We start from the raw sequence: 26,024 nt of genomic DNA, 5'->3' as shown, positions 1-26,024 counted from the left end.
CCATATCTGTTATCATCACCAACACCAGCAGTTAATACTGACAGGGCAGATTAACCAATTAACAGTTCCTCATGATTAGTTCTCATTATGCTTGTAGAGGAAAATTAGGGAGAGATTGCTCCCTAATTGTCCATATTGTCATTGTTCATCTGCTGTCACAGAGCAATGATGCTTACAGAGCCGGGGAGGAAAGACACCGGAGCAACTCTTTCGGCAGCGGCGTGGCAAATTAGAGTCTCCGTAGGAATGAGAATCTCAATATTAGTCCCGGCAATTCAGATTTCTGCTGTATAGTTACCATGGTGAGGAACTCCAAGGCTGTGGCCAAGCCAACAGAAAAGAAAAGGGCGGGGGAGCAACTAACACAGGGAGACCTACGGCGCAGTACACCTGAGAGTGGATCAGGGCAAAGGGGTGACAGGTGAATTTGGAATCAATGAAAGGAGACAGGGTTATTTGCTGTCAGAAGGCGGGTATCAGCCCCCACTCGCGCACTAGACACTGCAGTTATCTCCGATAAAGCCAAACGGAGGGCACTGCGGAAAAAGACTGCCGGAGGGGGAAAAAAAAAAGGCAGAGGCGTGATAGACACCAGATTGGCGGTGTGGGGTGCCCACGCGGATCGGAGGTTCTTACGCAGTGATGTATGGGATTTTTTTTTTTCCCAGGCAATTAAGACGGCAATGCTGCCTGAAGCCACGATGGATATTAGCAAATGGGATCGATGGATATTCTACTGCAGCTGTGGAAAACTACAGTCAAATAAATTAATACAATGAAAAACATCCTGATCGCTATATATATTTCATGAACTTTGTAGGTAGCCTGTAAATTTAGATGATGGATTTTCGAGATTGGAGATACGGTCTTAATCTTAAATCAATTTTCCTAGTTTCATGGGAAGCATTAAACTGCAGTTCTAAGTAGGCCGTACACTACGAATAAACAACCTGCAGCGAACATGTCTGATAATGCACGTCGCCCAGAATTGAGAGCTAACTGGGTGTGACGCAGTGGCTCTCCCCGACGCCGCGGGGAAAGGACGAGATTGTCTTTATTTACACTGCAAGCGAGGCTGTGTTTCAAGCTTTGGGCTCCCGAGGTGCCGTGCTTGGCAAGATGGATGGGGGAGGCTTCAGGCCACAACATCCGTGTATGAACCTGCCGGGGACAGAATACCAGGTCGGTCAAGCGGGGGATTTTTGTGTTGATTCATCTGGCGAGAAACCAGGGCTGTTTGTCTCCATTTGTGGTGGTGTAAACAGACTGGGGATAAAGGAGATTAGACCAAGTGCGGTCTGGGGTGGGGCCTGCGGATCACCATGGATCCATAAGCCAACGATATGACAGTAAACAATGACATTGTGCATGACAGTAGGTTAGACAAACACGGCTTCTCTGAGTTTTGATTGACATATCAGTCAACCAGTCACTACGGCCGTGACTGTGGATATCTATGTCATCTATGGATATCTATGGCGTCGGCTGTATTTTCAGTCTTTATCCTCCAACTCATATACACAAGCATGGCTAGATGGAGACGAAGCCGGCCAATTAGCTAGACAGTGATTCAACATGAAAGTCAGACAGAAAACTCGGACAGGCCAGCCACCACAATGGCTGCCAGGGGTGCAACGGATCCCTAAACTCGCGGTTTTCGAGTCACGACTCGGAGCAGTTTTCGGATCAGCAAGATAAAAAATGGTCTTCAATGAAAACAACATTCAAGATGTCCAACATTCATATAAAATCTTAACATATATAATACTCAAAAAAAATATGATTATATCTGCCACCAGTAACTGAATTTAATTCCAATAAGTAACCGGTACCATGTTCAAATTCTGACGTTTATAATAAACCAAATTTCATCAAATTCAGTTCAGAATGAAGCCAGTCACAATCAATTTTGTAGAGAAGTCTGCATCTCTCAATACACATTGCATTTGTTTACTCGCGGATCTTAAACCGCTCCAATATGGCGGACGACATGTCTTAGCGGCCACATAGAGCGACCCACCGTGAACCAACCACTGTGCTCCAGCATTAAACACAGAACGCGTCTGCCTTTATCTTCTTCACACTGCAACTCTGCAACGGGATTGACGGAATTATTACTTTAAAATGCAAACGGGGAAGCTGTGAAGCTGTATTTCACTGTGATTGGTAAATTTTGCAACTGATCCGCAGTTGGTATGCGAGCTGAACCGTGGAGGGGCCCGTACGGATCACGGATCAACTGCGTTCCCCTCGCAGCACAATGGCTACATCATTGTCCGTCAGATGGAGAGCGCGACTCTTCCTCCCTCTTCCTTCCAGTTGAGCCGTCAGACGGCAGTGAACCAGGCGGCTTTGTTCCTGACCCCCATTAGTGTCCATCCCCGACTCCCCCTGTACAGATCCCCAGCGAGAGCGGAATTAAGTCGGGCGGCTCCTTTGTCATTTCGGCGCTTGTCACTGATAGTTATTCAATTGGTTCAATTTAATTAATTAATTGAGGCAATGAAGGCGCCATTCATTTAATTTGGATTGTGATGTGCTTGGACTTCCATTTTGTGGGCGTACCGTTCTGGGTTCATCCAGATACAAGTGGACTACGTTCAAATCAACTCCGGTTCACTCACAGGAAATTCCACCTGGATCGTGTTGTTGGTTGTGTCGTCGATAGCAATTTAGAAGATTTGGACGTGATTTTTTGGAATCCAATTTGCGGATGAATGGCGAGGTAAATAGACTGCTATTATGGAGCACTCTTCCAGCCACTCCAGCCGATTCCCACTAACGCCTGACATTCACCCACAAACACTGACACACACACAAACAGCACCGATCCGTGAATGGTTAGCGGTTAAGGACCTAATTTAAGGCACCGCAACACACAAAAACAAGGTTTGGAATTGAACTAGCAACCCTGCAAATGGTAAGTGTGAATAGGATACTTTCTGTCAGGATAGACTGTAGTGTGGATGGTGTAGTTTCTGTCAGGATAGACTAGTGTGGATGGTGTAGTTTCTGTAAGGAAAGACTGTAGTGTTGATGGTGTAGTTTCTGTAAGGATAGACTGTAGTGATGATGGTGTAGTTTCTGTAAGGATAGACTGAAGTGTGGAGGCTGTAGTTTCTGTTAGGATAGACTGTTCTGTTGATGGTGTAGGTCCTGTAAGGGTAGACTGTACTGTTGATGGTGATGTTTTTGTAAGGATAGACTGTAGTGCGGCTGGTGTAGTTTCTGTAAGGATAGACTTAGTGTGGATGCTGTAGTTTCTGTAAGGATAGACTGAAAAGTTCATGATGTAGTTTCTCCTGGGATAGACTGTGGCGTGTATGGTGTAGTTTCTGTAAGATTAGACTGTTGTGTTGATGGTGTAGTTTCTGTAAGTATAGACTGTACTGTTGATGGTGTAGTTTCTGTAAGTATAGACTGTACTGTTGATGGTGTAGTTTCTGTAAGGATAGACTGTAGCGTGGATGCTCTAGTTTCTGTAAGGATAGACTGTAGCGTGGATGCTGTAGTTTCTGTAAGGATAGACTGTAGCGTGGATGCTGTAGTTTCTGTAAGGATAGACTGTAGCGTGGATGCTCTAGTTTCTGTAAGGATAGACTGTAGCGTGGATGCTCTAGTTTCTGTAAGGATAGACTGTAGCGTGGATGCTCTAGTTTCTGTAAGGATAGACTGTAGCGTGGATGCTCTAGTTTCTGTAAGGATAGACTGTAGCGTGGATGCTCTAGTTTCTGTAAGGATAGACTGTAGCGTGGATGCTGTAGTTTCTGTAAGGATAGACTGTAGTGTGGATGCTGTAGTTTCTGTAAGGATGGACTGTAGTGCAGACCGCAGATAGTAAAATATCTGCGGAATATTTTATTGAAATGATCAAGTCTATTTTATTTAGATATTGAGGGAATAATATACCAATAATTAGGGTTATTGTCTCATCGGTCAGCACAAATTCAACTTGTGCTTAGAGGGAATTATTTTCACTCGACATTATGACCGGAGAGAGTTAAATATGTCAGACTTCAACAGATTTTCCCGGTCAAAAACCGGCAAATACCGGATAACGGAAACTCTGTTGAGCAGAGTTTGGCCGAAGGTGGGGCACTGTCCTCATAAATCTGTTTCCTGTGTGGCAGCGTACTTGAACTGGGCCACATACGCGTGCGAAAAAGCACGTGTACACACACACTAACGCACACCCCAAAACACACCTCTCAGTCCTTCACTTTTTGATTGCCCTACACACACACACACACACACACACACACACACACACACACACCCTTGCATACAGCCACATGTGCTCATACATGCAGGCATAGACACACACACACACACACACACACACACACACACACACACAAACACACAAACTCAATTTTGATGATGTAATAACTTTCCTCCCCCAGAGATATGCAGAAGCTTGTAGTAGTTCCTTGCAGTGTGCTCCAACTTTTATTTGTTTTGCTGTTTTGTAGAGTGACAAAGTGACAGGCAGGTAGACAGGCGGGTAGGCGGGTAGACAGGCAGGCAGCCTGGCAGCCAAACAGCGACACCCTCATACAGGCAACCAGGGAGAAACAGACAATACAAAAAAAAAAACCTAAACGAGAAAAACGTTCGAAGCAGTAAATATTAACACATCTTCTATTCAACAATTATTGTCCCAATTCCTCCCAAAAGGCCGATATTTCCTTAACATGGGTGGACGGGAAGATGGTGAGATAAAGATGAAGACACAGATAGGAAGAACTGAGAGAAAGAGAGAGAGAGAGAGAGAGGTGAAGAGAGGGGCCACATGCCTACATAACATTTCCCCTGACTCAGGTGTTCTACTCAGGGGTGATGAGTTAGCTCCTTCCTGTTCTGTCTGTGACCCGCACAGAACTGGGCCATGGGCCTCGCGCCAAGTCCGGGTCCGGGCCGCTCAGGGCCGGGGGCCAGCTCGGGGCCAAATTGGAATGGGCTCTTAGCCGTATTAAGACGCTGCGGCTTATACCGTAGGAGGCAATGAGAGCCCAATCAGGTTATTCATCCGGTAACTCAGACACCGGCAGAGGCAGAGACGCAGACATTGGCTTAGTCATGGCTGATTAAAGTGGGAAATGGATGCTCTGACAGCTAGCTTAGCGGCGCTGACGCCGGCGGCAGCGGCGGCGGGGAGGATCTGGATCAAGTGGTTGATCGTCAATGCAGCCGCGGTGAGATCCTCTAACGGTCCCGTGATTATGGGATTGTTGTTACTGCCGTTGTTTGTGAGGCTGTTGTATCGTGACTCTGTTGGTTTTCATTCAAGTCGTGTGTTGGTTCTTGTTTTTTATGTTGGAAGTGCACGTTTTATTTCGGTGTATTCTTTCTTGTCACATCAAAGTGGGTTTGGGTTTGTGTGGGAGGGTGTGCAGGTTTTTCGGGTAGTTATTTATGGCCCTGTCCACGCTAATAGATTCAAGGTTCATGATCCAAGATTCAATACGGATATTTTTCTAAAGTGATATTTTTCTCCCCCTCCATTTAAAAAAAAAAAAAAAAATGTAAAGTCCGTCCACACGACCTTTGTTTTACAAAATTTCTCCGCACACATGAGGACAAAACCATGCCCACAAGCGCTCAAAAATGACGGCTCTGTGTGCCGGTGAAGTGTTGCAGCTGCGGCGATGCCAAGTTTAGTCGTGGACCTGTGACTAGACCCGGCGGTGCTCACCACGCGTAAACAAACAGGTACACTGTGGATCCTCCATTGTTGTTGCCATCGTTGCAGCCGCATGCTCACGACGCACAGCAACGACCGGCGCGTGCCGGTCGTTGCCGCGACGTCGTTCCCGTCGCTCACGCTCACGAAGGATCCCCGTCTTAGCGAACCCTTGTGTGCGGTCAAATGAGAGGAGAACGTTGCTTCGAAAATTATCCGCCGTGGCGCGGACAACGCCTTCGTCTCGCCTGTCGCGCGTTATGCAGCCAGATAAAAAAAGGGTGATTGATTTTTAGACGCCAGCACTCCAGCAGACCAGATAATGTTTGTTTACTGTTATCGATACCAGGAAAAAGCTTCTGTTAGAAAAATCCAATAGGCCGCCTGCCGTGCTGTACGGCTCATACAGGACCCGGATTAAACACTGCATCAGCGGGGGATAAGCAGGGTGCTTAAATTTGTTTTTGAACAACGTTTGATGCCGTGGTTTGTCTAGAAGTGGGCGAGACTACAGGACAACAACAATAACACATGTACGTACGTGGTTGAGTGTCTGCCTGTAGTGTCCGGACGACGTGGCCTCAGGGGCGAGGCCGACACGCCTTTGTAAATGAAATAGGGAGGACTCCGCGCTTATCGAGGGAGCTCTAGCGGTTATCCGGCGATCTGAAACACCGCGCGAGCCCACACCCTAATCTATAATTCAGCGCGGAGCTTTGCCGCTATCGCTTTGATATGTGTTTCATATAAAGCCGGCGACGAACGGCACTGTCTTGCTGCAGAGAGGGAGGAGGGTCCACGGCGCAGATGGAGCGTCATAAACCTCTCCAGATGTCCCTGCACGCACTGCATGTGACACATGACTTATTATAGCAAATTACCGCAGGCTAAATTCAATGGGGAGCGGGGGACGGGATGGGGAGGGGGGAGGGAGAAGGGGGGGGGGGGGGGGGGGGGCGTCTAGTTCTTATTACATTTATTAATTTTCATTATTAGGGTTTAGTTCTTCCTGCCACGTCATTGAGGGAATTCCAAACGGCCACACCTTGATTGAGACGCAACCTCCGTCTCAAGAAAACAACATAATAAACCAACACGGAACGAACGGATTGACTTGCCGACGCCAATATCAATGCAATGTGGGCCATTTTTTAGGCGGGGAAGAGGTCGTCGCCGCCGGGCCTCGATGGGAGCGGAAGGCGACGGATATCCCGGTAAAATGGATATTAATGCCCTTTGTTTTTCGGAGGACGCGCTTGTCCGCCCGTTTTATTCATGAAGCTGAAAACACGGCGCCGCGTGATGAAGCACTGCGGGTTAAGCCAGAGTAAAAAAAAAAAAAAAAAAAAAAAAGCTCTGAATAAATTTAAGCCACAGAAATAGTGTGAACAGCTGGTGCCACAGTGTTCCGGGGGGTTCTGTACTGCAACCTGACCGGAGGAGAGGATCCGATCCGGTAATGCCCGGCACTGTGTTCCGCCCTCGTGTTTAATCAAAAATGCAGTGCGTTCCCTGTACGGCGTGTGCCCTGCACCAAGAGACGGTGTGTTCAGTTTTGGAACCTTTGGGTGTCTTGTCCTGCGCGTTGTGTTCAATAATTAATGCGTGTTCTCTTCCATTCTCTCCGTCTCGTCTGGCTCAGTCGCGAAGGCAACTCGTGATGCCGATGTACGGACGAATTGATAACATGCAATTGACAGCAATCATTTGGATTCAAGAGAGCTCAGCGTGTTGTAAACATGCACCATTATGGCCCCAAACCAGCACAGCAGCTCACTTATTGGCAAAACAGTTTCTGTCTCAATCATTCTTTGTGATGTTGTGTCTTATTGAATACGATTTGATATGTGACCGGCTGTTTGGTCCAATTAAGATTTGCCGGGCCATGCAACACACACACACACACACACACACACACACACACACACACACACACACACACACACACACACACACACACACACACACACACACACACGCGCGCGCACACACGCACACACACACACACACACACACACACAAGCAAACACACAAACATATTGACAGGGCTGTAGTGCAACAACCAGTAGATCAATGGATGGGGCTCTAATGAGAAACAGATTTGTTGTCAGCTCATGCTCCTCATCCCTTCATCCTAATCTCTTCATCTTCTCTTCACACACACGCACCCACACACACACATGCACACACACGCACGCACACCCACACAGACAAACACACACACACGCACACAGAGCCTTTTGCACTTGCTGTGCAAAAGTGTCCACATTAGTGTGTGTGTGTGTGTGTGTGTGTGTGTGTGTGTGTGTGTGTGTGTGTGTGTGTGTGTGTGTGTGTGTGTGTGTGTGTGTGTGTGTGTGTGTGTGTGTGTGTGTGTGTGTACGTATAGTTATGTGTGAATATGTCTATCTGTGTATCTACAGAGGCTTGCTTTAATGGATGTATATGCGCCCCTTGTGGTGAACGAGGAAGTACATTTTATCTGTCTTTATTTGATCGAGAGCCTCTGATGTGCACCCAGGCTCATGTTCGCACAGTTATATGATTTGAAATTCAATTGTTTCATGATAAAATCACCAATGACTTAATAATGTATTATTTGCACATCTGTTATGGAATGGGAGTCTGAGTAATCTGTGTCCACGAAGCAGACCTAACTAAGTGTTGATAAAGTCTAATAAATATTGTGTTCCGTGTGGAAATATTTTTAGAAGTAGCTGCAGTACAACTCAACTATCTGTGAACTCCCACACAGGGCGAAAGTTTGTTTTCGGGCCCCCGGTGTCACTTGATAAGGTGCGGTCACAATCTTCTGGAACAACGTGCTGTACTGAGAGCTACTCGTTTTTCTGGAAGGACGTTCGTCACGGCTGTCCGAGGACTAAAGCGTTCGGACCGCATCACGGCTGATAGAAATGGCGCCACCCCGGCTCCCTTAACTGTGCCGTGATCCATGGACCGTGCTCTGTCGTGCAGGACCGTGCTTTCACGGGATATCGATTGAAAATGACCAAACCCATCCATCAAAACTGTGCTGCGGTTATACTGTAATGAAGGGAGGTGTTTTTATTGCGCAATCGAATCGCACTCAGGTTCATCTCCTCAACTCCATTCAAATAGGAATGAGTGTGATGACGGAGCTTTCCTTACAGAGACAACGGCTCCCTCCCTCTCTACGGGAGCTCTCCTGCTGCGGTTAAACACTTTGATAATTGCAGTGCTTGCTTAAGTGTTTCGTAGCTGAGATATATGAAGGTGTGTGTGTGTGTGTGTGTGTTTGTGTGTGTGTGTGTGTGTGTGTGTGTGTGTGTGTGTTTGTGTGTGTGTGTGTGTGTGTGTGTGTGTGTGTGTGAGCGACTGCGTGCGTGCGTTCTCCTCAAATAGCGTGTTGCCGAAAGTGGCTGAATGGTGCCCTTAGTGTGAGCTCACTAGACATAAGTGGCTCTAACTGCCCATACAATACAGTAGGTGAGGCTGAGAGAGAGAGAGCAAGAGAGAGAAGGAGCGTAATTGTTTTAATAACCTTTTATAGCACTCCCCCTGCGTCTAGCAGCTCTTACTCCAGGGTTACTCATACGTGGTGACGGGGTGGGAGGCTCAGCGAGGAGGAGATGGGAATACATTTGGATGGATAATAACCTGTAACGGAACATGTGGCACAAAATGTCTTTAAAGTGGCAATGTTTTCCCATATTTATTTAGCTGGAACTTTATCAGAAAGAGCCTTTTTTTTATGTATGTGTGTGATGTGAATGTCCTCTTAACATATATTACAAGAAGATTCACAAAAACAACCCACCACCTCAAACGACCCAAAAGACTTAACACAATACTTGTGCATCGCTCAGTTTTTTTTTCATATAGAAAATAGGGCTGAACGATTTGGGAAAATAATCAAAATGCGATTTTTTTTTTTTGGAGACCAATATTGCGATTGCGATTTAGTATGCAATTTTTTTTTTCAAGTTCGAAAAGTGGTTCTCAACCGGTCGAGGCTCGGGATCCACATTCATCCTTAGTCGTCAAGTGAAAACACAAAACCAAATTTTATTTTTTTTATATTAATTGAACAACGTGATTCGTACAAAAACAGGCAACGGTCGGTTTTGAACCTGTGACACTGAGGACATGAGGTCGTCACAGCCACCCCCCCCTGTTTGAGATGGTGTTTCAAAAGAAAATCACGGCATTGAGATGTTGGTAAAAACGTATTGAAATATTGATGAAGGTTTTTTGGAGTTGAAGTCGACATATCTCGGTCGCTCAGAATGGATGCACCAACTATTCTTTGATCGCAGTGGTGAACCCCTGGATTATACTGTATTACGCCTGTTTTTGGTGAGTGCTATGTGAGTACTACTTTACTCACCTAGTAGTACATAGTACTTCTATGGTACATCGGTAAAATCTTAAAAAAAAATCTGGGAACCAACATTCCGGGGCCTTGTTGTTAGTTTTTCAGGACACTCACCCACACACACACACACATGCGTGTTATCCAGCACACTTTGAAGTCTGCTTGATGTATTAAACCTGCTCTGTCCCGTGTCTAACGTGGAAAGCGAAGGCCAGTGGCCTCCGGCAGCGCTCCCTCCCTAATAGAATTAAACCCCCGTCGGGTTCTATTGCACAAACACTACCCCTCTCGCCCTGTAAACAAACACACAAAGGCGCTCGCATGAAAAGACGAGAATGGCGGAGCGTCTGCGTTGCAGCGGCGCCGCTTATGAGGCCGGTTGCCGCAGCAACGGGGCCGCGGGGGAGCGTGGCGATAATTAGCTGCGATTTTCACTCGGGTGCGTCGTTTGCGTCTGTCGTGAACAACCTCTGGAGCTGCACACGAAATTGTGAAACCTTTTTTTTTTTTTTTTTTTTACAGTTTATTCCTCGCCCACCGGTTAATTGTTTTATTGTTTCTTTTCTTGTTCCTTTGTTTTGTTCTTCTTCTGCAGATTACTTCTCGTGCCATGTGGGGAACACCTGAGACGGCTTTCCACTAATCTGGATTAAAAAGTGAAGGACAATCAAAGAAAGGCAAAAGAAGAGCGAGAGAGAGAGAAGCCATCGAACTGACGTCCTTCCCGCGCTCCTCCTCCTCCTGGACCTGCCGTTGACCTTTGACCTCTGGGTATGAGCGGCGTGATGGGGAAGCTGGACCCGCGCCGGGTGCAGTGGGGGGCGGCCTGGAACACCTTCAGGTCGCGCGTGCTGCGGACCAAGCCCGTGGAGTCCATGCTGGACTCGGGGCCGGGGCCCGGCGCAGGCGGGGCCGGCGGGGCCTCCGGGACCCGGCTGGCCCGCGTCCTGTCCACCGTGGACCTGGTGTCGCTGGGCGTGGGCAGCTGCGTGGGCACCGGCATGTACGTGGTGTCCGGGCTGGTCGCCAAGGAGATGGCCGGCCCGGGCGTCATCGTGTCGTTCATCATCGCCGCCGTGGCCTCCATACTATCCGGTGAGGGCGGCACGCATGCACACGCACACACACACACAAACACACACACACACACACACACACACACACACACACACACACACACACACACACACACAGGATTGCAATGCCCATCTATCTGTGTTAGATTATTGTGGCATTCTCAAACAGATTCTCTCACACTCATAGATACACACACACACACACACACACACACACACACACACACACACACACACACACACACACACACACAGGTTAAACCACACGGGAAATGACATGCACCACTAAAATGCATTTCAGAATAAAAACACACTTTTTCTTAACACCCTCCACCCGCAGGAGTGTGTTACGCAGAGTTTGGCGTGCGCGTGCCAAAGACCACCGGCTCGGCCTACACCTACAGCTACGTGACGGTGGGCGAGTGCGTGGCCTTCTTCATCGGCTGGAACCTGATCCTGGAGTACCTGATCGGCACGGCGGCCGGGGCGTCGGCCCTCAGCAGCATGGCCGACTCGCTGGCCAACCACAGCATCAGCCACTTCATGATCACCCACATCGGAACGCTCAGCGGCCTGGGTGAGCTGGGCCCCGGTCCCGACCAGGGGTTTGGGATGAGCCGAAATAGGATCAGTTTTGTTGTCTGTCCGTGCAGTACATCACAGTGTCAGGTTGGCTCTGAAATAACGACTCTGTGCAACTTCTCAACAGTGCAGATAAAAATAAGTAAATGAATGAATAAATAAGTAAAATAAAGTTAGAAAGACAATACTTTGAGTACAATTAATTTAAATACAAATTTAAGAAATATTTTCCAAATGATTTTCTTTCCAAAAAAAGAGGAAAACATGTGTGTGTGTGTGTGTGTATATATATATATATATATATATATATATATATATATATATATATATATATATACTCACACACACACACACACACACACACACAGTATGTATTGTTTTGTATATATATAATTTATTGGGGGGAAGCTGTCTTAGGATACGGCTTTGGAAGGGACATTAAAAATACCACATTCTATTTTTTTACTGTCTGTGTGTTATGTAAGTTTCGTGAAGATATTACGCAACCGTACGCACACCGTACGTGTCCTGAGATGAACAGCGCTGAAGTCTCTTCGTGTGAAACATGCAGCTGTGGGTATTTTAGGAAATGGCTCGGAGATGGTATTACACATGATATGACAACAGGGTTATGGAAATGTTTCTGTTTCCTGAATGTGTCCTCCTCCCTCCTCGTGCTCCTCCTCCATCCTCCTCCTCCTTCTCCTCCATCCTCCTCCTCCTGCACCCTCGTCTTCCTCCTCCTCGTCCTCCTCCATCCTCGTCCTCCTCCTCCTCCTCCATCCTTGTCCTCCTCTTCCTCCTCCTCCCTCCTCGTCCTCCTCCTCCATCCTCCTCCTCCTCCTTCTCCTCCATCCTCCTTGTCCTTCTCCTCGTCCTCCTCCATCCTTGTCCTCCTCCATCCATGTCCTCCTCCTCCTCCATCCTTATCCTCCTCTTCCTGCTCCTCCGTCCTCGTCCTCCTCCTCATCCATCCTCTTCCTCTTACTCCTCCTCCTCCTCTATCCTCTTCCACCACCACATCCTCCATTTTCGTCCTCCTCCACCTCCTCCAGCCTCCTCCTGGTCCTCGTCCTCCTCCATCCTCCCTTCCTCCTCCTCCACCTTGTCCTCGTCCTCCTCCACCTCCTCCTTCTCCATCCTATGCCTCTTCCCCCGCCCCCTCCTCCTCCATCCTCCACCCCCTCCTCCTCCTCCACCCTAACCCTCATCCTATCCTCATCCTCCTCCATCCTCCCGTTCCTCCTCCTCCATCCTCCACCTCATCCTTGTACTCCACCACCTCCATCCTACCCCTCGCCCCTCCCTCTTCCCCCTCCTCCTCCTCCATCCTCCTCCTCCTCCTGGTGGTGTTTTTAACATGAACAATACTCGGACACCATCAGGGAAGTGAAAGGATTGAGAAATCCTCCAGTTTCTGCCAATAATAATGTTTCACAGCCGTGTGCGTTACAATTCCAACGTTTGACTTGGAAACGTCATTCGTGCTCAGTGATATAAGTGTGTGTAATCTATATGAGTTATCCTGGAGACCCCCACCCCCCACGTCCGGGAGACCCCCACCCCCCGCACAGCTCACTTCCTACTGGGAGGGAGCACACGGCGACTGCTCTGCCAGCTGCTCCATCCACCCCGAGAAGAACACCATTCACACCGCTGGGAACGACTTTAGCCCAAAACACTGTCATTACTCATCGTGTGTGTGTGTGTGTGTGTGTGTGTGTGTGTGTGTGTGTGTGTGTGTGTGTGTGTGTGTGTGTGTGTGTGTGTGTGTGTGTGTGTGTGTGTGCGCGTGCGCGTGCGCGTTTGTGTGTGTTTGTGCGAGTCAGAGTTTGTTAGAGTCTGTTCCTGACACTGTGTCCTAGAACAGGGGTTATCAAACTTTTTCCAACCAAGGATCCCCTGATATGATATAAAATTATAATATAATAATATAATTCAAATAATATGTCACAATCAAATGTCCCAAAGAATTATTTGATATTTAATATATTAAATATCGCACCAAAAATCACACCATTGTGTGTGGAAAACATAAGAGGGAAATGTATAAGAAATGTTTGTATTGCACCGTTTGAAAATACAGAATATATAAAAACTGTGTTCAATTGAATTAACTTCAAATAAATAAACAACTCACATATACAGTCTGTTGGCCAGGAGGTGCACATGGTTTGCATGATTTGGCCAGAAGGAGATACATATATGCAGTATGTATACATTGCATAATATTATATTATATTAATTGTTATTAATATATGTGTTTTTATTATTAATTATTTTATTTTATTTTTATTCGTAGTATTTATAATAATAATAATAATAATAAGAAGAATATATATATTTCTATTATTATTAATATGTGTTTTATTATTATTATTATTCTTATTATTATTATTATTAATAATTATAATTATAATTATAATTATTCTTATCATTATTATTATTATTATTATTATCATTATCAGTATTATTATTATTATAATTATTATTATTAATAATAATTATAATAATAATAATTAATATATGTTTTAAAAATGAACCAATATCGATCGCAATGATGCGTATGGTTGTAGGGAAAGGGGAGCAGTCGTACCCCGACCTGCTGGCGCTGCTGATCTGCATCCTGGTGACGCTCATCGTGGCGCTGGGCGTGAAGAACTCGGTCGGTTTCAACAACGTCCTGAACGTCATCAACCTGGTGGTTTGGGTTTTCATCATGGTCGCCGGCCTCTTCTTTGTGGACGGGAAGAACTGGGACCAAGGGAGTTTCCTCCCCTTCGGCTGGTCGGGGGTAGGTGCACACGCACACGCACACGCACATACAATTACAGCACGCACACACACATGCACATATGCACACACACACACACGCGCAGGCGCACACATACACACACACACACACAGACAGACAGACAGACAGACACACACACACGCACATACACATACACACACAGAGACACACACACACACACACACACACAAACACACACACACAGGCACACAAACACGCTCCCGCAACAAAATATGCTCTTATGTATGTACTTGGGTGTTTATAGACGCTAGTTAGAACAATGCTACTAGGTAGTATACTACAACTAGTTAGTATAGCTCTATAAGTTACTATCATGATACCAGTTAGTATGTGCTACCAGTTAGAGTAATACTACTAGTGAGAATAGTACTACCAGTTAGAATAGTACTACCAGTCAGAATAGTACTACTAGTTAGAATAGTGATACTAATTAGTACAGCACTAATAGTTAGAATAGTGATACCAGTAAGTATAGTGCTACCAGTTTGAATAGTGATACTAGTTAGTATAGTACTAACAGTTAGATTAGTGATACTAGTAAGTATAGTACTACTAGTTAGAATAGTGATACTCATTAGTATAGTGCTACTTTATGTTAACTTGTGTAATTTGTTGATGCCTTCCGTTTAACAATTTCAATGTAGAATTTCCATTTAAATTCTGTATTTTTGTACAAATATTATTGTGTTTGTTTATTCTAGTCATAATAACAATATAAGCAAACTGTCATTTTGGGAGTGTTCAAACAAATCCGCTGAACGAGGAGTTGGAAAATGGTATTTTACCAAGTCACTCGCCCGGAACCAAATGTTAAAAAAAGAGTCAACCTTTCATCCCTCGACAGGGAGCAGAGTGTGTGTCGCCGTCTCCACGGCGCGAGGGACTTTTTTTCATCCTTCTTTATGTTAGGAATTAATTCGGCTGACGGGTCTCGGCTCATCTTATCTTCTCATCGTAGGACCCCCGGGCCCTCGGAGCAGAGGGAGAGCGCCTCGCTGTGCCTCTTGAAGTCCTTATCATTATGGTCTGTTTGGTCCGTGCAGGTGATGCAGGGCGCGGCCACCTGCTTCTACGCCTTCATCGGGTTCGACATCATCGCCACGACGGGGGAGGAGGCCAAGAGTCCCAACACCTCCATCCCCTACGCCATCACGGCCTCCCTCATCACCTGCCTCACCGCCTACGTCTCTGTGAGTGCACACACACACACACACACACACACGTGCGCAAACACACACACACACGCGCGCACATATATATTTGTGTGTGTATATATAGTTTTGATAGTTTTGGTCTGACATCGTACTAGGTTACTTTCTGTTCCAGTGTGATGGACCTGAGCATTATTTAATTCATTTTGAATAAACTGTATACAGTTTATACTATATATACCGTATTTCCTGAAATAGCGACCGGGACTTTTATATACCTCAGCTGCAGAGGGTACCACGCCTTTATTGGAAGCAGGTTTATATTAGAGGCAGGTTTTTATACCCAATTACCTCTGTTTAATGAAGTATATTTGATCATGTTTTCGTATGAAGCCTCCTTGTTTTATGATCTGCCCCCGTTCGCTCTGTTCAATTTTGTGACTGCGTTATGCTGTTTATACAAGCTCAACACGTCCCATATCCATTTTTAATTAAAACCACAGCACCGTATGAAACAACAGCCGGACGGATTAAAGGACGACGAGGCAAAGTGGATCAGAACGAATGAATCAAGGTTTAAACACAATTGTGTCCGGGTTCATTTATTGGAAAGCATATGCTCTTTAAACAACGTGTGACAGGTTTATGGCAGATTACAGGCTCATGCAATGCCGTCAATCTTTTTAAGAGCTGGCTAACAATTCTTAAGAGTTAACATAGTATTAATGCCAGGTACATGTACACATAGGATCAGTTTAAGTATGTGAAGTATGAACAGTCAGAACAGATCTCCAAAAAAAAAAAATATATATATATATATATGTCGCGATAATTATTGCTATATTATCACCCCGCACTAACCCCCACTCACCCCCACGCGGCCCCCAGGTGTCCGTGATCCTGACCCTGATGGTCCCGTACGGTGAGATCGATGCCGACGCCCCGCTCATGGAGATGTTTGCCGTGCACGGCTGCATGTTTGCCAAGTACATCGTGGCCGTGGGCTCCATCGCCGGGCTGACGGTGTCGCTGCTGGGGTCCCTGTTCCCCATGCCCAGGGTGATCTACGCCATGGCCGGAGACGGTCTGCTGTTCAAGTGAGCACATGTAGACGCAAGTGAAATGCAAACGCAAGTGAGATCAGAGACGGCAGAGTGCTTTATCGCTTTGGGGCGGAAATCTGGTAGCACGGAGTGTTTGGAAGCCCGCTATGAGGGTGTCAGTAGTTCACATGAGGAGCTTCTTGCAGCGGGCCTTGTTCAACAGTTCAACAATATGTTTGTTCTTGAATTTGTTCTGACTTCGGAACAAAATGTAGAACCTACTCGAGCCGTGCCGATCCTGAGTCCTGGAAAATGACAGATTGTTGAAATTGCAAAAAAAATTGCTGAATTTTAAACACATTTAAGTGGCATATTAGAACCACAGTAAGTAAGAAGGGGGTAAATATTTAATACAACACGATATATCATGTAAAAATATAAATTATATCACAGAAAAATAAAACAGATTGTACCAATAATAATAATAAGCTTTTATCTATCTTCTTTGCGAATCTTGATTTGTGTGTTTTCCAATATGTTTATGTCAAGGATCCTTGAATGAACTCTGTTGTATTGGTGCAGTTGGTTAACTCTACCCAAGCGGCTATAAAACATCATATTCTTTTCCAAGCAGGTTGGACAATGCATCATTTTTCTTCATGGATATATTTATGGATATTGAGTTGCGCCTTCGGGAGAGAGCGCGTATCTGTTTCCCTGTAGTGATCAATGATCTGTTAACTGAGTGATCAATACCTGATCACTTGGTTTCCTCCGGCCAATAGAATCCCTTCTTTTATCATTAATTATTTGTATTTCATAATAACCTGGAGCCGCAACTTTATCACCAGACCAACCCCACCGCAGGACAAACACCTTATATATCAATCCACTGTTTTTATTTCAGCCAATCTGGAGGGTGTGACCGTGTTGTTTTGCTTGTGTGCTCCTGTGCATGTGACTCATGTGACCCGTGGTCCTTGGCTCCAGGTTCCTGGCCAGCGTGTCCTCCTACACGGAGACCCCGGCGGTGGCCTGCGTGGTGTCCGGCTGCCTGGCGGCGCTGCTGTCTCTGCTGGTCAGCCTCAGAGACCTCATAGAGATGATGTCCATCGGGACGCTGCTGGCCTACACCCTGGTGAGCGGGGAGGCGGGAGCCGGTGCGACCGAGCAGCCGGTCGTGTGAGGGCTGTCAGGCGGGGGGGAAAAAAAAAAAACGACCTACAAAAATGACTCCTACAGTCTCTTTTGTAAGACGTTTTAGTTTTTCTTGTTCGGGTTTTAGAAAACGCCTGTGTCTGCTTGTGTCCCCTCAAAATAGGGAAATAAAATACAACCCAGCATTCCCCGTCAACAAAACAGGTGTTACAAAAGTAAAATAATAAATAATCAATAAATGCAAATTCGCTGATTAAGCGCCACCCGCACACTTTGAGTGGGCGTAGCCACAGCCAACACAGCGAACCAAAAGCAGCCAGCCAAGCGACCAAGCGTCCTTGGTCGCTCACGGCGCTCGGCCCTTCCGAAGAAGGTGCAAACCCCTCAGAAGGCTAGCTGCGTTTCTTAAAGGAACACTCTGCTTTTTCTAACCTAAAGCGGATTTTAGTTTTCCTTTAAAAACACCGGCCCCCTTCGGTGGAGACAGCCAAATACATACAAGTCAGCGGGGCTAATCTTTATTTCAGAATACCAAAAATATAACAAAAATATTCAGGCCTCACACAACGGAAGACTTTTGGTGACGGAAGTCGAATTTCCATGACTGATGAATGTATTTAAGGGGAGTGTATTCATGTGAGGAGCTGAGTGACCAAGATGGCTCCTCCCCGCTGTGCAGGTCAGCCTCTGCGTGCTGCTGCTGCGTTACCAGCCAGAGGGCGACATCCACGGCTTCGTCAACTTCCTGTCGGAGGAGCAGAACAACAAGCGGAAAGAAGGAGTCCTGGCCGAGTGTGAGAAGGAAGCCTGCTCGCCAACCAGCGAGGCCGACGAGTACGGCGGACCGCCCACCAACACCTGCGGCGCCAAGAACCTCCCGTCGCTGGGCGACAACGAGATGCTGATCGGCAAGCCGGATAAAACCGCCTACACGGCCAGCCACCCCAACTACGGCACCGTGGACATGACCACGGGCATCGAGGCGGAGGAGTCGGAGGGCGGGATGTCGCAACGTCTGAAGAAGCTGATCGGACCGCGCTACTACACCCTGAGGATCCGGCTGGGCCTCCCGGGAAAGATGGACCGGCCCACACCGGCCACCGGGAAGACGGTCACCGTGTGCGTGGTGCTCCTCTTCTTCATCATCTTCGTGTTCTGCTCCTTCATCATTTTCGGTGAGAGAAGCTGTCCCTACGAGTGTTCCCACGCACGCTTGGCTCTCAAGAGCGTCGTAATGCTGCCCTCCATGGCTTTAGAAACGAGTTCGAAACCGGTCGGATTTCTCAACCCACACGATAAACAGCAGATTTGAAAAAAGTCCCCTTCTGTGTCTCTCATTCCTCCTGCTCCTCCTCCTCCTCCTCGCCCTCTCCTTTCAGGGGCGAGCTTCATCGGTGAGGGCCGCTGGTGGGCGTTGGTGCTGCTGATCTTCCTCGTCATCGTCATCGCCCTGCTGATCGTCATCATCCTGCAGCAGCCGGAGAACCCCAAGCGGCTGCCCTACATGGCGCCGTGCGTGCCCTTCGTGCCGGCCTCCGCCATGCTGGTCAACGTTTACCTCATGCTCAAGCTGTCTGCCATCACCTGGATACGATTCGCGATCTGGTGCCTCGTCGGTAAGGGTCCAGTTCAGTGCCGCAGCGGAGAAAGAACGTCGACATTTAGGGAGCTGATTTTTATTTTGTCAAAGCTGTCTGCTCCGGTAGTACTGGGCGTGGCATTGGATTTGCGGTGGTGAAGTTGTTGATGTTATTTATATATTTATATATATATATACCATATATATATAAATCACAATTTCTGTTAAATGATTTTTTTCACATTTGTATGCCATGATGCATTTTAAAAACACATTTATCGGTGGGATGAAATTGTCCAAAATAAACACTCGTCTTAAAATTAAAATCTGCATTGTTAAAAAAAAAAAAGATGTTACAACAAGACTTAGCGGTGTTTGGCTTCCTCTTTTTTCAACAAGATAAATATGGAAGAAATACAGGATAGGAAGCTGAAGATAAAATGATAAACATTATTTTTATATAATGAACATTACACAGCACTTATAATGAAATAGGAAGTGACGAGAACAAGAAGTAACTGCTTTAACATTTCAACTCAATGAATTGTAGGTAAAATCAAGAGGAAATACATATGACACGTCGGCCTAAATCTAAATAAATAATAAAGATTCTGATGTCAACCGTGTTCGTGTACATATTTTACACAATGGATATTTACCGTCCGTTTTGGGTCGGAATTTAAATACCCCCCCCCCCCAAAAAAAAATGTCAACGTGTGGGTGTATGTGGCCCTCATGTCTGCGATGCCTCATCTTTCTCCTTCGAGTTGCTCGCTTCTATATCGACAAACGTGATTGGCTAGAGGTGAAAGGTCGGCTGGAGGTCGTCCAAATTGCCTCGGCTTTTCGTTGCCGCTTGCCTCACGCTTTGGTAAATGAACAAATCTGAGGAAGACGTTGTCAAAATTGAGCTTATTTTATTTCGACATTGAGGAGAAGTTATCATCTGCCTGTCAGGAGCCTTAAGAATCTCATGCCTAACTTGTCGTGTGTGTGTGGGAGCTGGGCATCGAGTGGGTTTTGCCTTCTGAGTTATTTTTATGTTTCACAGATAGTGTTTCTCCACATATTCAGTCTGTTCTCCCACACAACAAAGAGTTCTCTGTTTTGCATCTTTAGTGATTTATTTTGTATGCATTCATTTGTGTGTGTGTGTGTGTGTGTGTGCACGTGTGTAGGCGTGCTCATCTACTTCGGCTACGGCATGTGGAACAGCACGCTGGAGATCACGGCCCGGGAGAACGAGGTCCACGCCTCCACCTACCAGCGCTACGACCACGGCGTGGACGAAGGCTTCTGCGGCTTCGACGACGACTTCTACCCGCCGGCCGGCGACCCCTGGGCGGCGCCGGGCGGGGCCGGCGGCCTGAGCCCGCCCCCCAAGGGGAAGCCGGAAGCCGAGGGGACGGCAGCGAAAGGCGGGGGAGATAGGACCATAGCCAATCACGGCCTCGCCGAGGAGGATCCCATGGACTTCTGACGGGACTGACTCTGTCTTGCTCTGAATGTACTGCCTTGTCTGCTGCTTAGTGGGGGAGAGTGGGGGACAGCGGTGTGTGTGTGTGTGTGCATGCATGTGTGTGCGCATGCGTGTGTGTGCGTGCGCGTGTGTGTGTGTGTGTGCGCGCGTGTCTAACCCGTGGGGGCATGCTGTTTTTCTCGGCAGTGGGTGTGTTTTTTCTCTCACCTATAACTGCCACACTTGGCTCCTCCCCCCTGCCCTCCCCCTTGCTTCCACTCAAACTGTGGATTTAAAGGTCATGTTGCATTTTACAATCACTTGTTATTCACTTACTGGACTCCCCGTCCCACTCACCCCTCCCGAAAAAAACGAAAAAAAACAAAGGGAAAAAAAAAAAACAGAAAGGGAAAGGCAGAGCGTGAATAAACAGAGTGAAAAAAAGAAAGAATACAAAACGGTTAAGGGGATACCTGCGACACCGTGTTCTAAACAACCACCAGCCGCTTATTTCCCAAAAGTGAGAGAGAGGGCGAGAGAGCGAGAGAAAGAGAGAGGGAGAGAGAGAGCGGGAGAGGGAGAGAGGGATGAATCAGCGCCTCTCTTCCTGTTTTACAGCCGACATGCAGGAAAGTGCCAAACACAGGTCACGACCGGTGTTCGGGTCCTGTAGGGTCTCTGCTCCAGGGGAGGGCACCATCACACACACACGCACACACACACACGCACAGACACACACGCACACACAGGTTTGATACCCTTCTCTCCTCGCGTCTGGTGTTTTCCGTCACAAATCGTTCTTGGACTTTGCTTACAATAGTGCCTTCATCAGTGTGTGTGCGCCTGTGCACGCGTGTGTGTGACAGATGTCGAAAGCGAGCGGGAGAGTGTCTTTGCTTTGCTTCCACTCCTGCCTGCTTATGTGTGTGTGTGTGTGTGTGCGCGCGCGCCAAGCATGCAGTGGCAGTCACACCTTCTCATCTTATCCCGCCCTAATTCGTGCAGTGCGAACAAGTGCAGAATGTGTTTTTGGAGTGTGCGTGCACGGCTATGATGCTCTGTCATGTGTTTTGTACTTTAATTCCCACTCATCGCCCCCACCGCACACTCACGCACACTCACACACATTCACACACAGTCACACACACTCAGACATACACACCCAATGACCCGTAAAAGTGGCTTTTCAGCTGGTCAGTGTCCTTTGAAAAGAAAGAGAGCGAGAGGTTGTAAAAGACGAAGGAAGAAAATGGCTGTTTACCAGCAGGGGGCGGTCATTTTCGAGTTCATTTGTGGAGGTCAATACTTCAAAAACGAGTAAAAAAAAAAAAAAGAACTAAAACCGATCGAGTGAACAAAGTTTGCCACCAAGTTGTCGTCAGCTTCGACTTTGAACGGGGACACCACGCGCACCAAACCCACGCAGGCAGCATCCTCTCCCATCGCTCCCTCCCCCTTCCCCTTCCTTTCTCAATCCCTCATTTGTTTTGTTATTGCTCTCTCTCTCTCTCTCTCTCTTCCCCGGGACTGAGCAGGTTTTAGAGCTTTAAGTCTTCGGTCGGGACTTTGTAATTGATCCGTTCGATTGCGTCCGGGAGCTCCGCCGCCCCCCCCCCCCCCCCCCCCCCGCCCCACGGATGTGTCCTGCTTTGGTGGCGAACGCGTTTTATATTGTTCTGCCCCAATTCTATCCTCACCATTAAGGCCCGCCCCACTTTGTCGACGTCGGCTGCACTGTTGCTCCACCCGCGACGCGACGCGTTGAAGTCACCGGAATCACGTTGACCAGTGTAATATGTCAGGGAGTGGCGGTAAAGACAGGCTCGGGTTTAGCGGCGTGACCCCCCCTTGGGAGAAAACGCTAGGAATGTACACTTGTGTGTCTCTTTAAGGGAGTTGGCAATAGACCAAATGATGTTGCTCCTGTAAATACGCCCTGGCAGTACACCTGCGAGCCGGGGGCACTTCCACTAGAGCTGCTACCGTCCGCCCCGATCGTCCTCTTTCTGCCCCTGTTGCTGCATCGGTCCCGTCCGGGGAAGCCTTATACATTTACTGCACTAAATCTAAGGATGCCACGCTGAGAACACCGCTTACCCCTGCACGCCCCTTCCCCCTACAACCATCACATAACCTCTTTCCCGAACCCCAACTTCGAGGACCTACTGTATGCACGTGCAGGAAACACCTCGCTGGGTTACTCCGGTGCATCGGTCGTATCCTACGATGAAGTGCACGCCGAAACATTTGCACCCCAGCTCTCCGACATCCTGCGTCCGAGACGCGTCCGAGCTCCCCCATCGCCGCGCCGGTGAAGTTAGCGTCTCACCCGCGCGCTCACTGGCCATCCGACTCAAACCAAAACCTGATCCAACACCTTTGCATCCATAGCCATAGCCAAAACAAGAAGGGGGTTTCAGGCCACGCCCCGCCCCTTACACTGAACTGTACAGTTGATTTATATCGTCTGGTCTGTGGGCATGTACTGTATGTGAATGGGAGTGCATGTACAGTATAGGTGTGTGTGTGTGGGTGGGTGTGTGAGTGTGTATTTTCTGGTCCAAGTAAGCCTGCGCCTCAATGTGGCTGTCTGGTGAATGTGTAGCATGCTCTCACGCACGAGGCCCAGATTGTAAATGTTGTACTTGCATGTGGTGGCTGATCGCAACGAGACATAATAAAACTCAGACACACAATTAAACCTAAGTCCAAAAACAGGCCTTGCTCCCATACCTGGTGACCTTGCTCCTATACCCGGTGGCCTTGGTGCCATACCTGGTTACCTTGCTCTGATACCTGGTGACCTTTCTTGCATACCTGGTAACCTTGATCCCATACCTGGTGACCTTGCTCCCATACCTGGTGACCTTGCTCCCATACCTGGTGACCTTGCTCCCATACCTGGTGACCTTGCTCTGATACCTGGTGACCTTTCTTGCATACCTGTAACCTTGATCCCATACCTGGTGACCTTGCTCCCATACCTGGTGACCTTGCTCCCATACCTGGTGACCTTGCTCTGATACCTGGTGACCTTTCTTGCATACCTGGTAACCTTGATCCCATACCTGGTGACCTTGCTCCCATACCTGGTGACTTTGTTCTCATACCTGGTGACCTTGCTCCCATACCTGATGACCTTACTCCCATACCTGATGACCTTGCTCCCATACCTGGTGACTTTGCTCTCATACCTGGAGACCTTGCTCCCATACCTGGTGACTTTGTTCTCAGACCTGGAGACCTTGCTCTGGTACCTGATGACCTTGCTCACATACCTGGTGACTTCGTTCTCATACCTGGTGACCTTGCTCCCATACCTGATGACCTTGCTCCCATACCTGGTGACTTTGCTCTCATACCTGGAGACCTTGCTCCCATACCTGGTGGCCTTGCTCTGGTACCTGATGACCTTGCTCCCATACCTGGTGACCTTGCTCTCATACCTGGTGACCTTGCTCTCATACCTGGTGACTTTGCTCTCATACCTGGAGACCTTGCTCCCATACCTGGTGGCCTTGCTCTGGTACCGGTTCACCTTGCTCTAATGTTAAGAGACTCTACTCCTAGCTAAAGGACGACACTCTAGTTAGACCACCACATGCCTGGTTTCAACTCAATAGGCATTTGCGTTGTTCAATGCTGTGTTCAGCCTTTGCGTCAAAGGACATCATCAACATGTCTCTACTAGGTTCTAGATTGACTAAATACTCGGTTGCAAACCTTTTGATTACGTCTTACACTACATTTTCCGCCGACACCAGACTTTTCTCATGCTGCGACCAAAAACTGCGTACTATGCGGTACACATATTCCGGGGTGGAAAATCCAGGTGCAGAAAGTAAAATTCCACACTAGGATTTGGATTCAGCCATGTGGATTTTCGAATTCGACAACAACCCAGAGGTCCCACCGCCGAGTGGAATCAGCTGGATCAGCAAATGACTGGAGCAAAAATATGTAGGCTCTCACCTCTGCACATGCTACATAGTGTAGGCGAACTATGAGTATGTGAGTAAAAACATTTATGTTTTTTTTGGATATGGTACGTCTTCATATTCATTTCAGCACTTTGCGCGTAAAAGACGACACTGCAGAGAAAGCTTGTAGATGTAGATGTAGTTTGTCACACCTTGTACTATTGGACGCATACTATGGTTTTGGACGTACTGAACACACTCGCATACTAACTTGGTGCACTAAATAGTATGCTAGCATTTGGTTCTGATTTCAGCATTAGCGTCCAGGTATGGTGGCCAGGGCTGTTTTGGAAAAGGCAAAGGAAGATGTAGCAAACTGAAGGGTGTTGGGGTCCGAACCCCGCGCCGTGCTTCATCCGCTGACAGTAACCCAACTTCCTGTACTCCCGTACACTTCCTGTGCAACCACAAACTGTTTACAAAGCAAGCCAAAGTCCACAGCTTTACTTTCTTAATTACACACGCAGGCAGTAGTTTCCAACAGTAGTTTCCATTATATTTTAATTTTAGATAGACCTACCACCACAGAGAGCAAATTTTATTCAAACAGTGACTAAATAATACTAATGTCTATATTAAATTTATCCAGATAGAAGATAAAAGCTCAGTGACCACATTGGTTTGCAAACAGCACTAATCACAATTTTGAGTCTTTTTCAAAGTGTTTTATTCAAATACGTCATAAGGTATTACAGGAGCCTCCTTTCACCACTCCCTTAGAATTATTCATCACACCTTAGACGTAAAGTGGAATGCTGAGAGAAGAGTGAACTCAAAGAGAAGTATTTTTCTACAGTTGCACCCTCTCCGTTTGTTGGGTGTGTACAATCGTGGCGGGCGGAGTTATTAGTCTTCACCTCCTGTGTTTTGACCAATCACAAGGAAGTGTCGTAGAAATGGCTTAGAAAGTCTGTATTTTTGAACAACGGTAGTCTAGAATAAAAGGCTCTCCTATGAACTTTAACCCCTTGCTTTCAATGCTCATTTTCAATAAGTTAATATAGGTCTCTGAGGTCCCCAAAACATGTTTGGACTTTTTTTTCACTGAAAATACCACCCAGATTATGCATTCTAGCCATTCTAACATACCTCTAAAACATCCTGTTCCGGGACTCTCCGTTTCAGTGGGTGGCGCCACCCT

At 47.2% G+C, this 26,024-nt stretch overlaps 1 protein-coding gene across 1 annotated transcript; it reads left to right on the top strand.

The window, feature by feature from the left end:
• Positions 1–10,813: 10,813 nt before the first annotated feature.
• Positions 10,814–20,924, top strand: slc7a14a (solute carrier family 7 member 14a; the record flags this gene model as incomplete). The annotated part of the gene is made up of 9 exons (XM_080012259.1): positions 10,814–11,135; positions 11,457–11,693; positions 14,275–14,492; positions 15,557–15,703; positions 16,553–16,761; positions 17,698–17,845; positions 18,545–19,040; positions 19,245–19,481; positions 20,623–20,924. The coding sequence occupies 9 exons, from the start codon at positions 10,814–10,816 to the stop codon at positions 20,922–20,924; spliced, it is 2,316 nt and encodes a 771-aa protein (XP_079868385.1).
• Positions 20,925–26,024: the final 5,100 nt, after the last annotated feature.

Source organism: Zeus faber, assembly GCF_960531495.2.
Source record: "Zeus faber genome assembly, chromosome: 13".
Classification (NCBI taxonomy): Eukaryota; Metazoa; Chordata; class Actinopteri; order Zeiformes; family Zeidae; genus Zeus; species Zeus faber.
The sequence above is the reverse complement of the archived record's forward strand: the minus strand, read 5'-3'. Positions and strand labels throughout refer to the sequence as shown.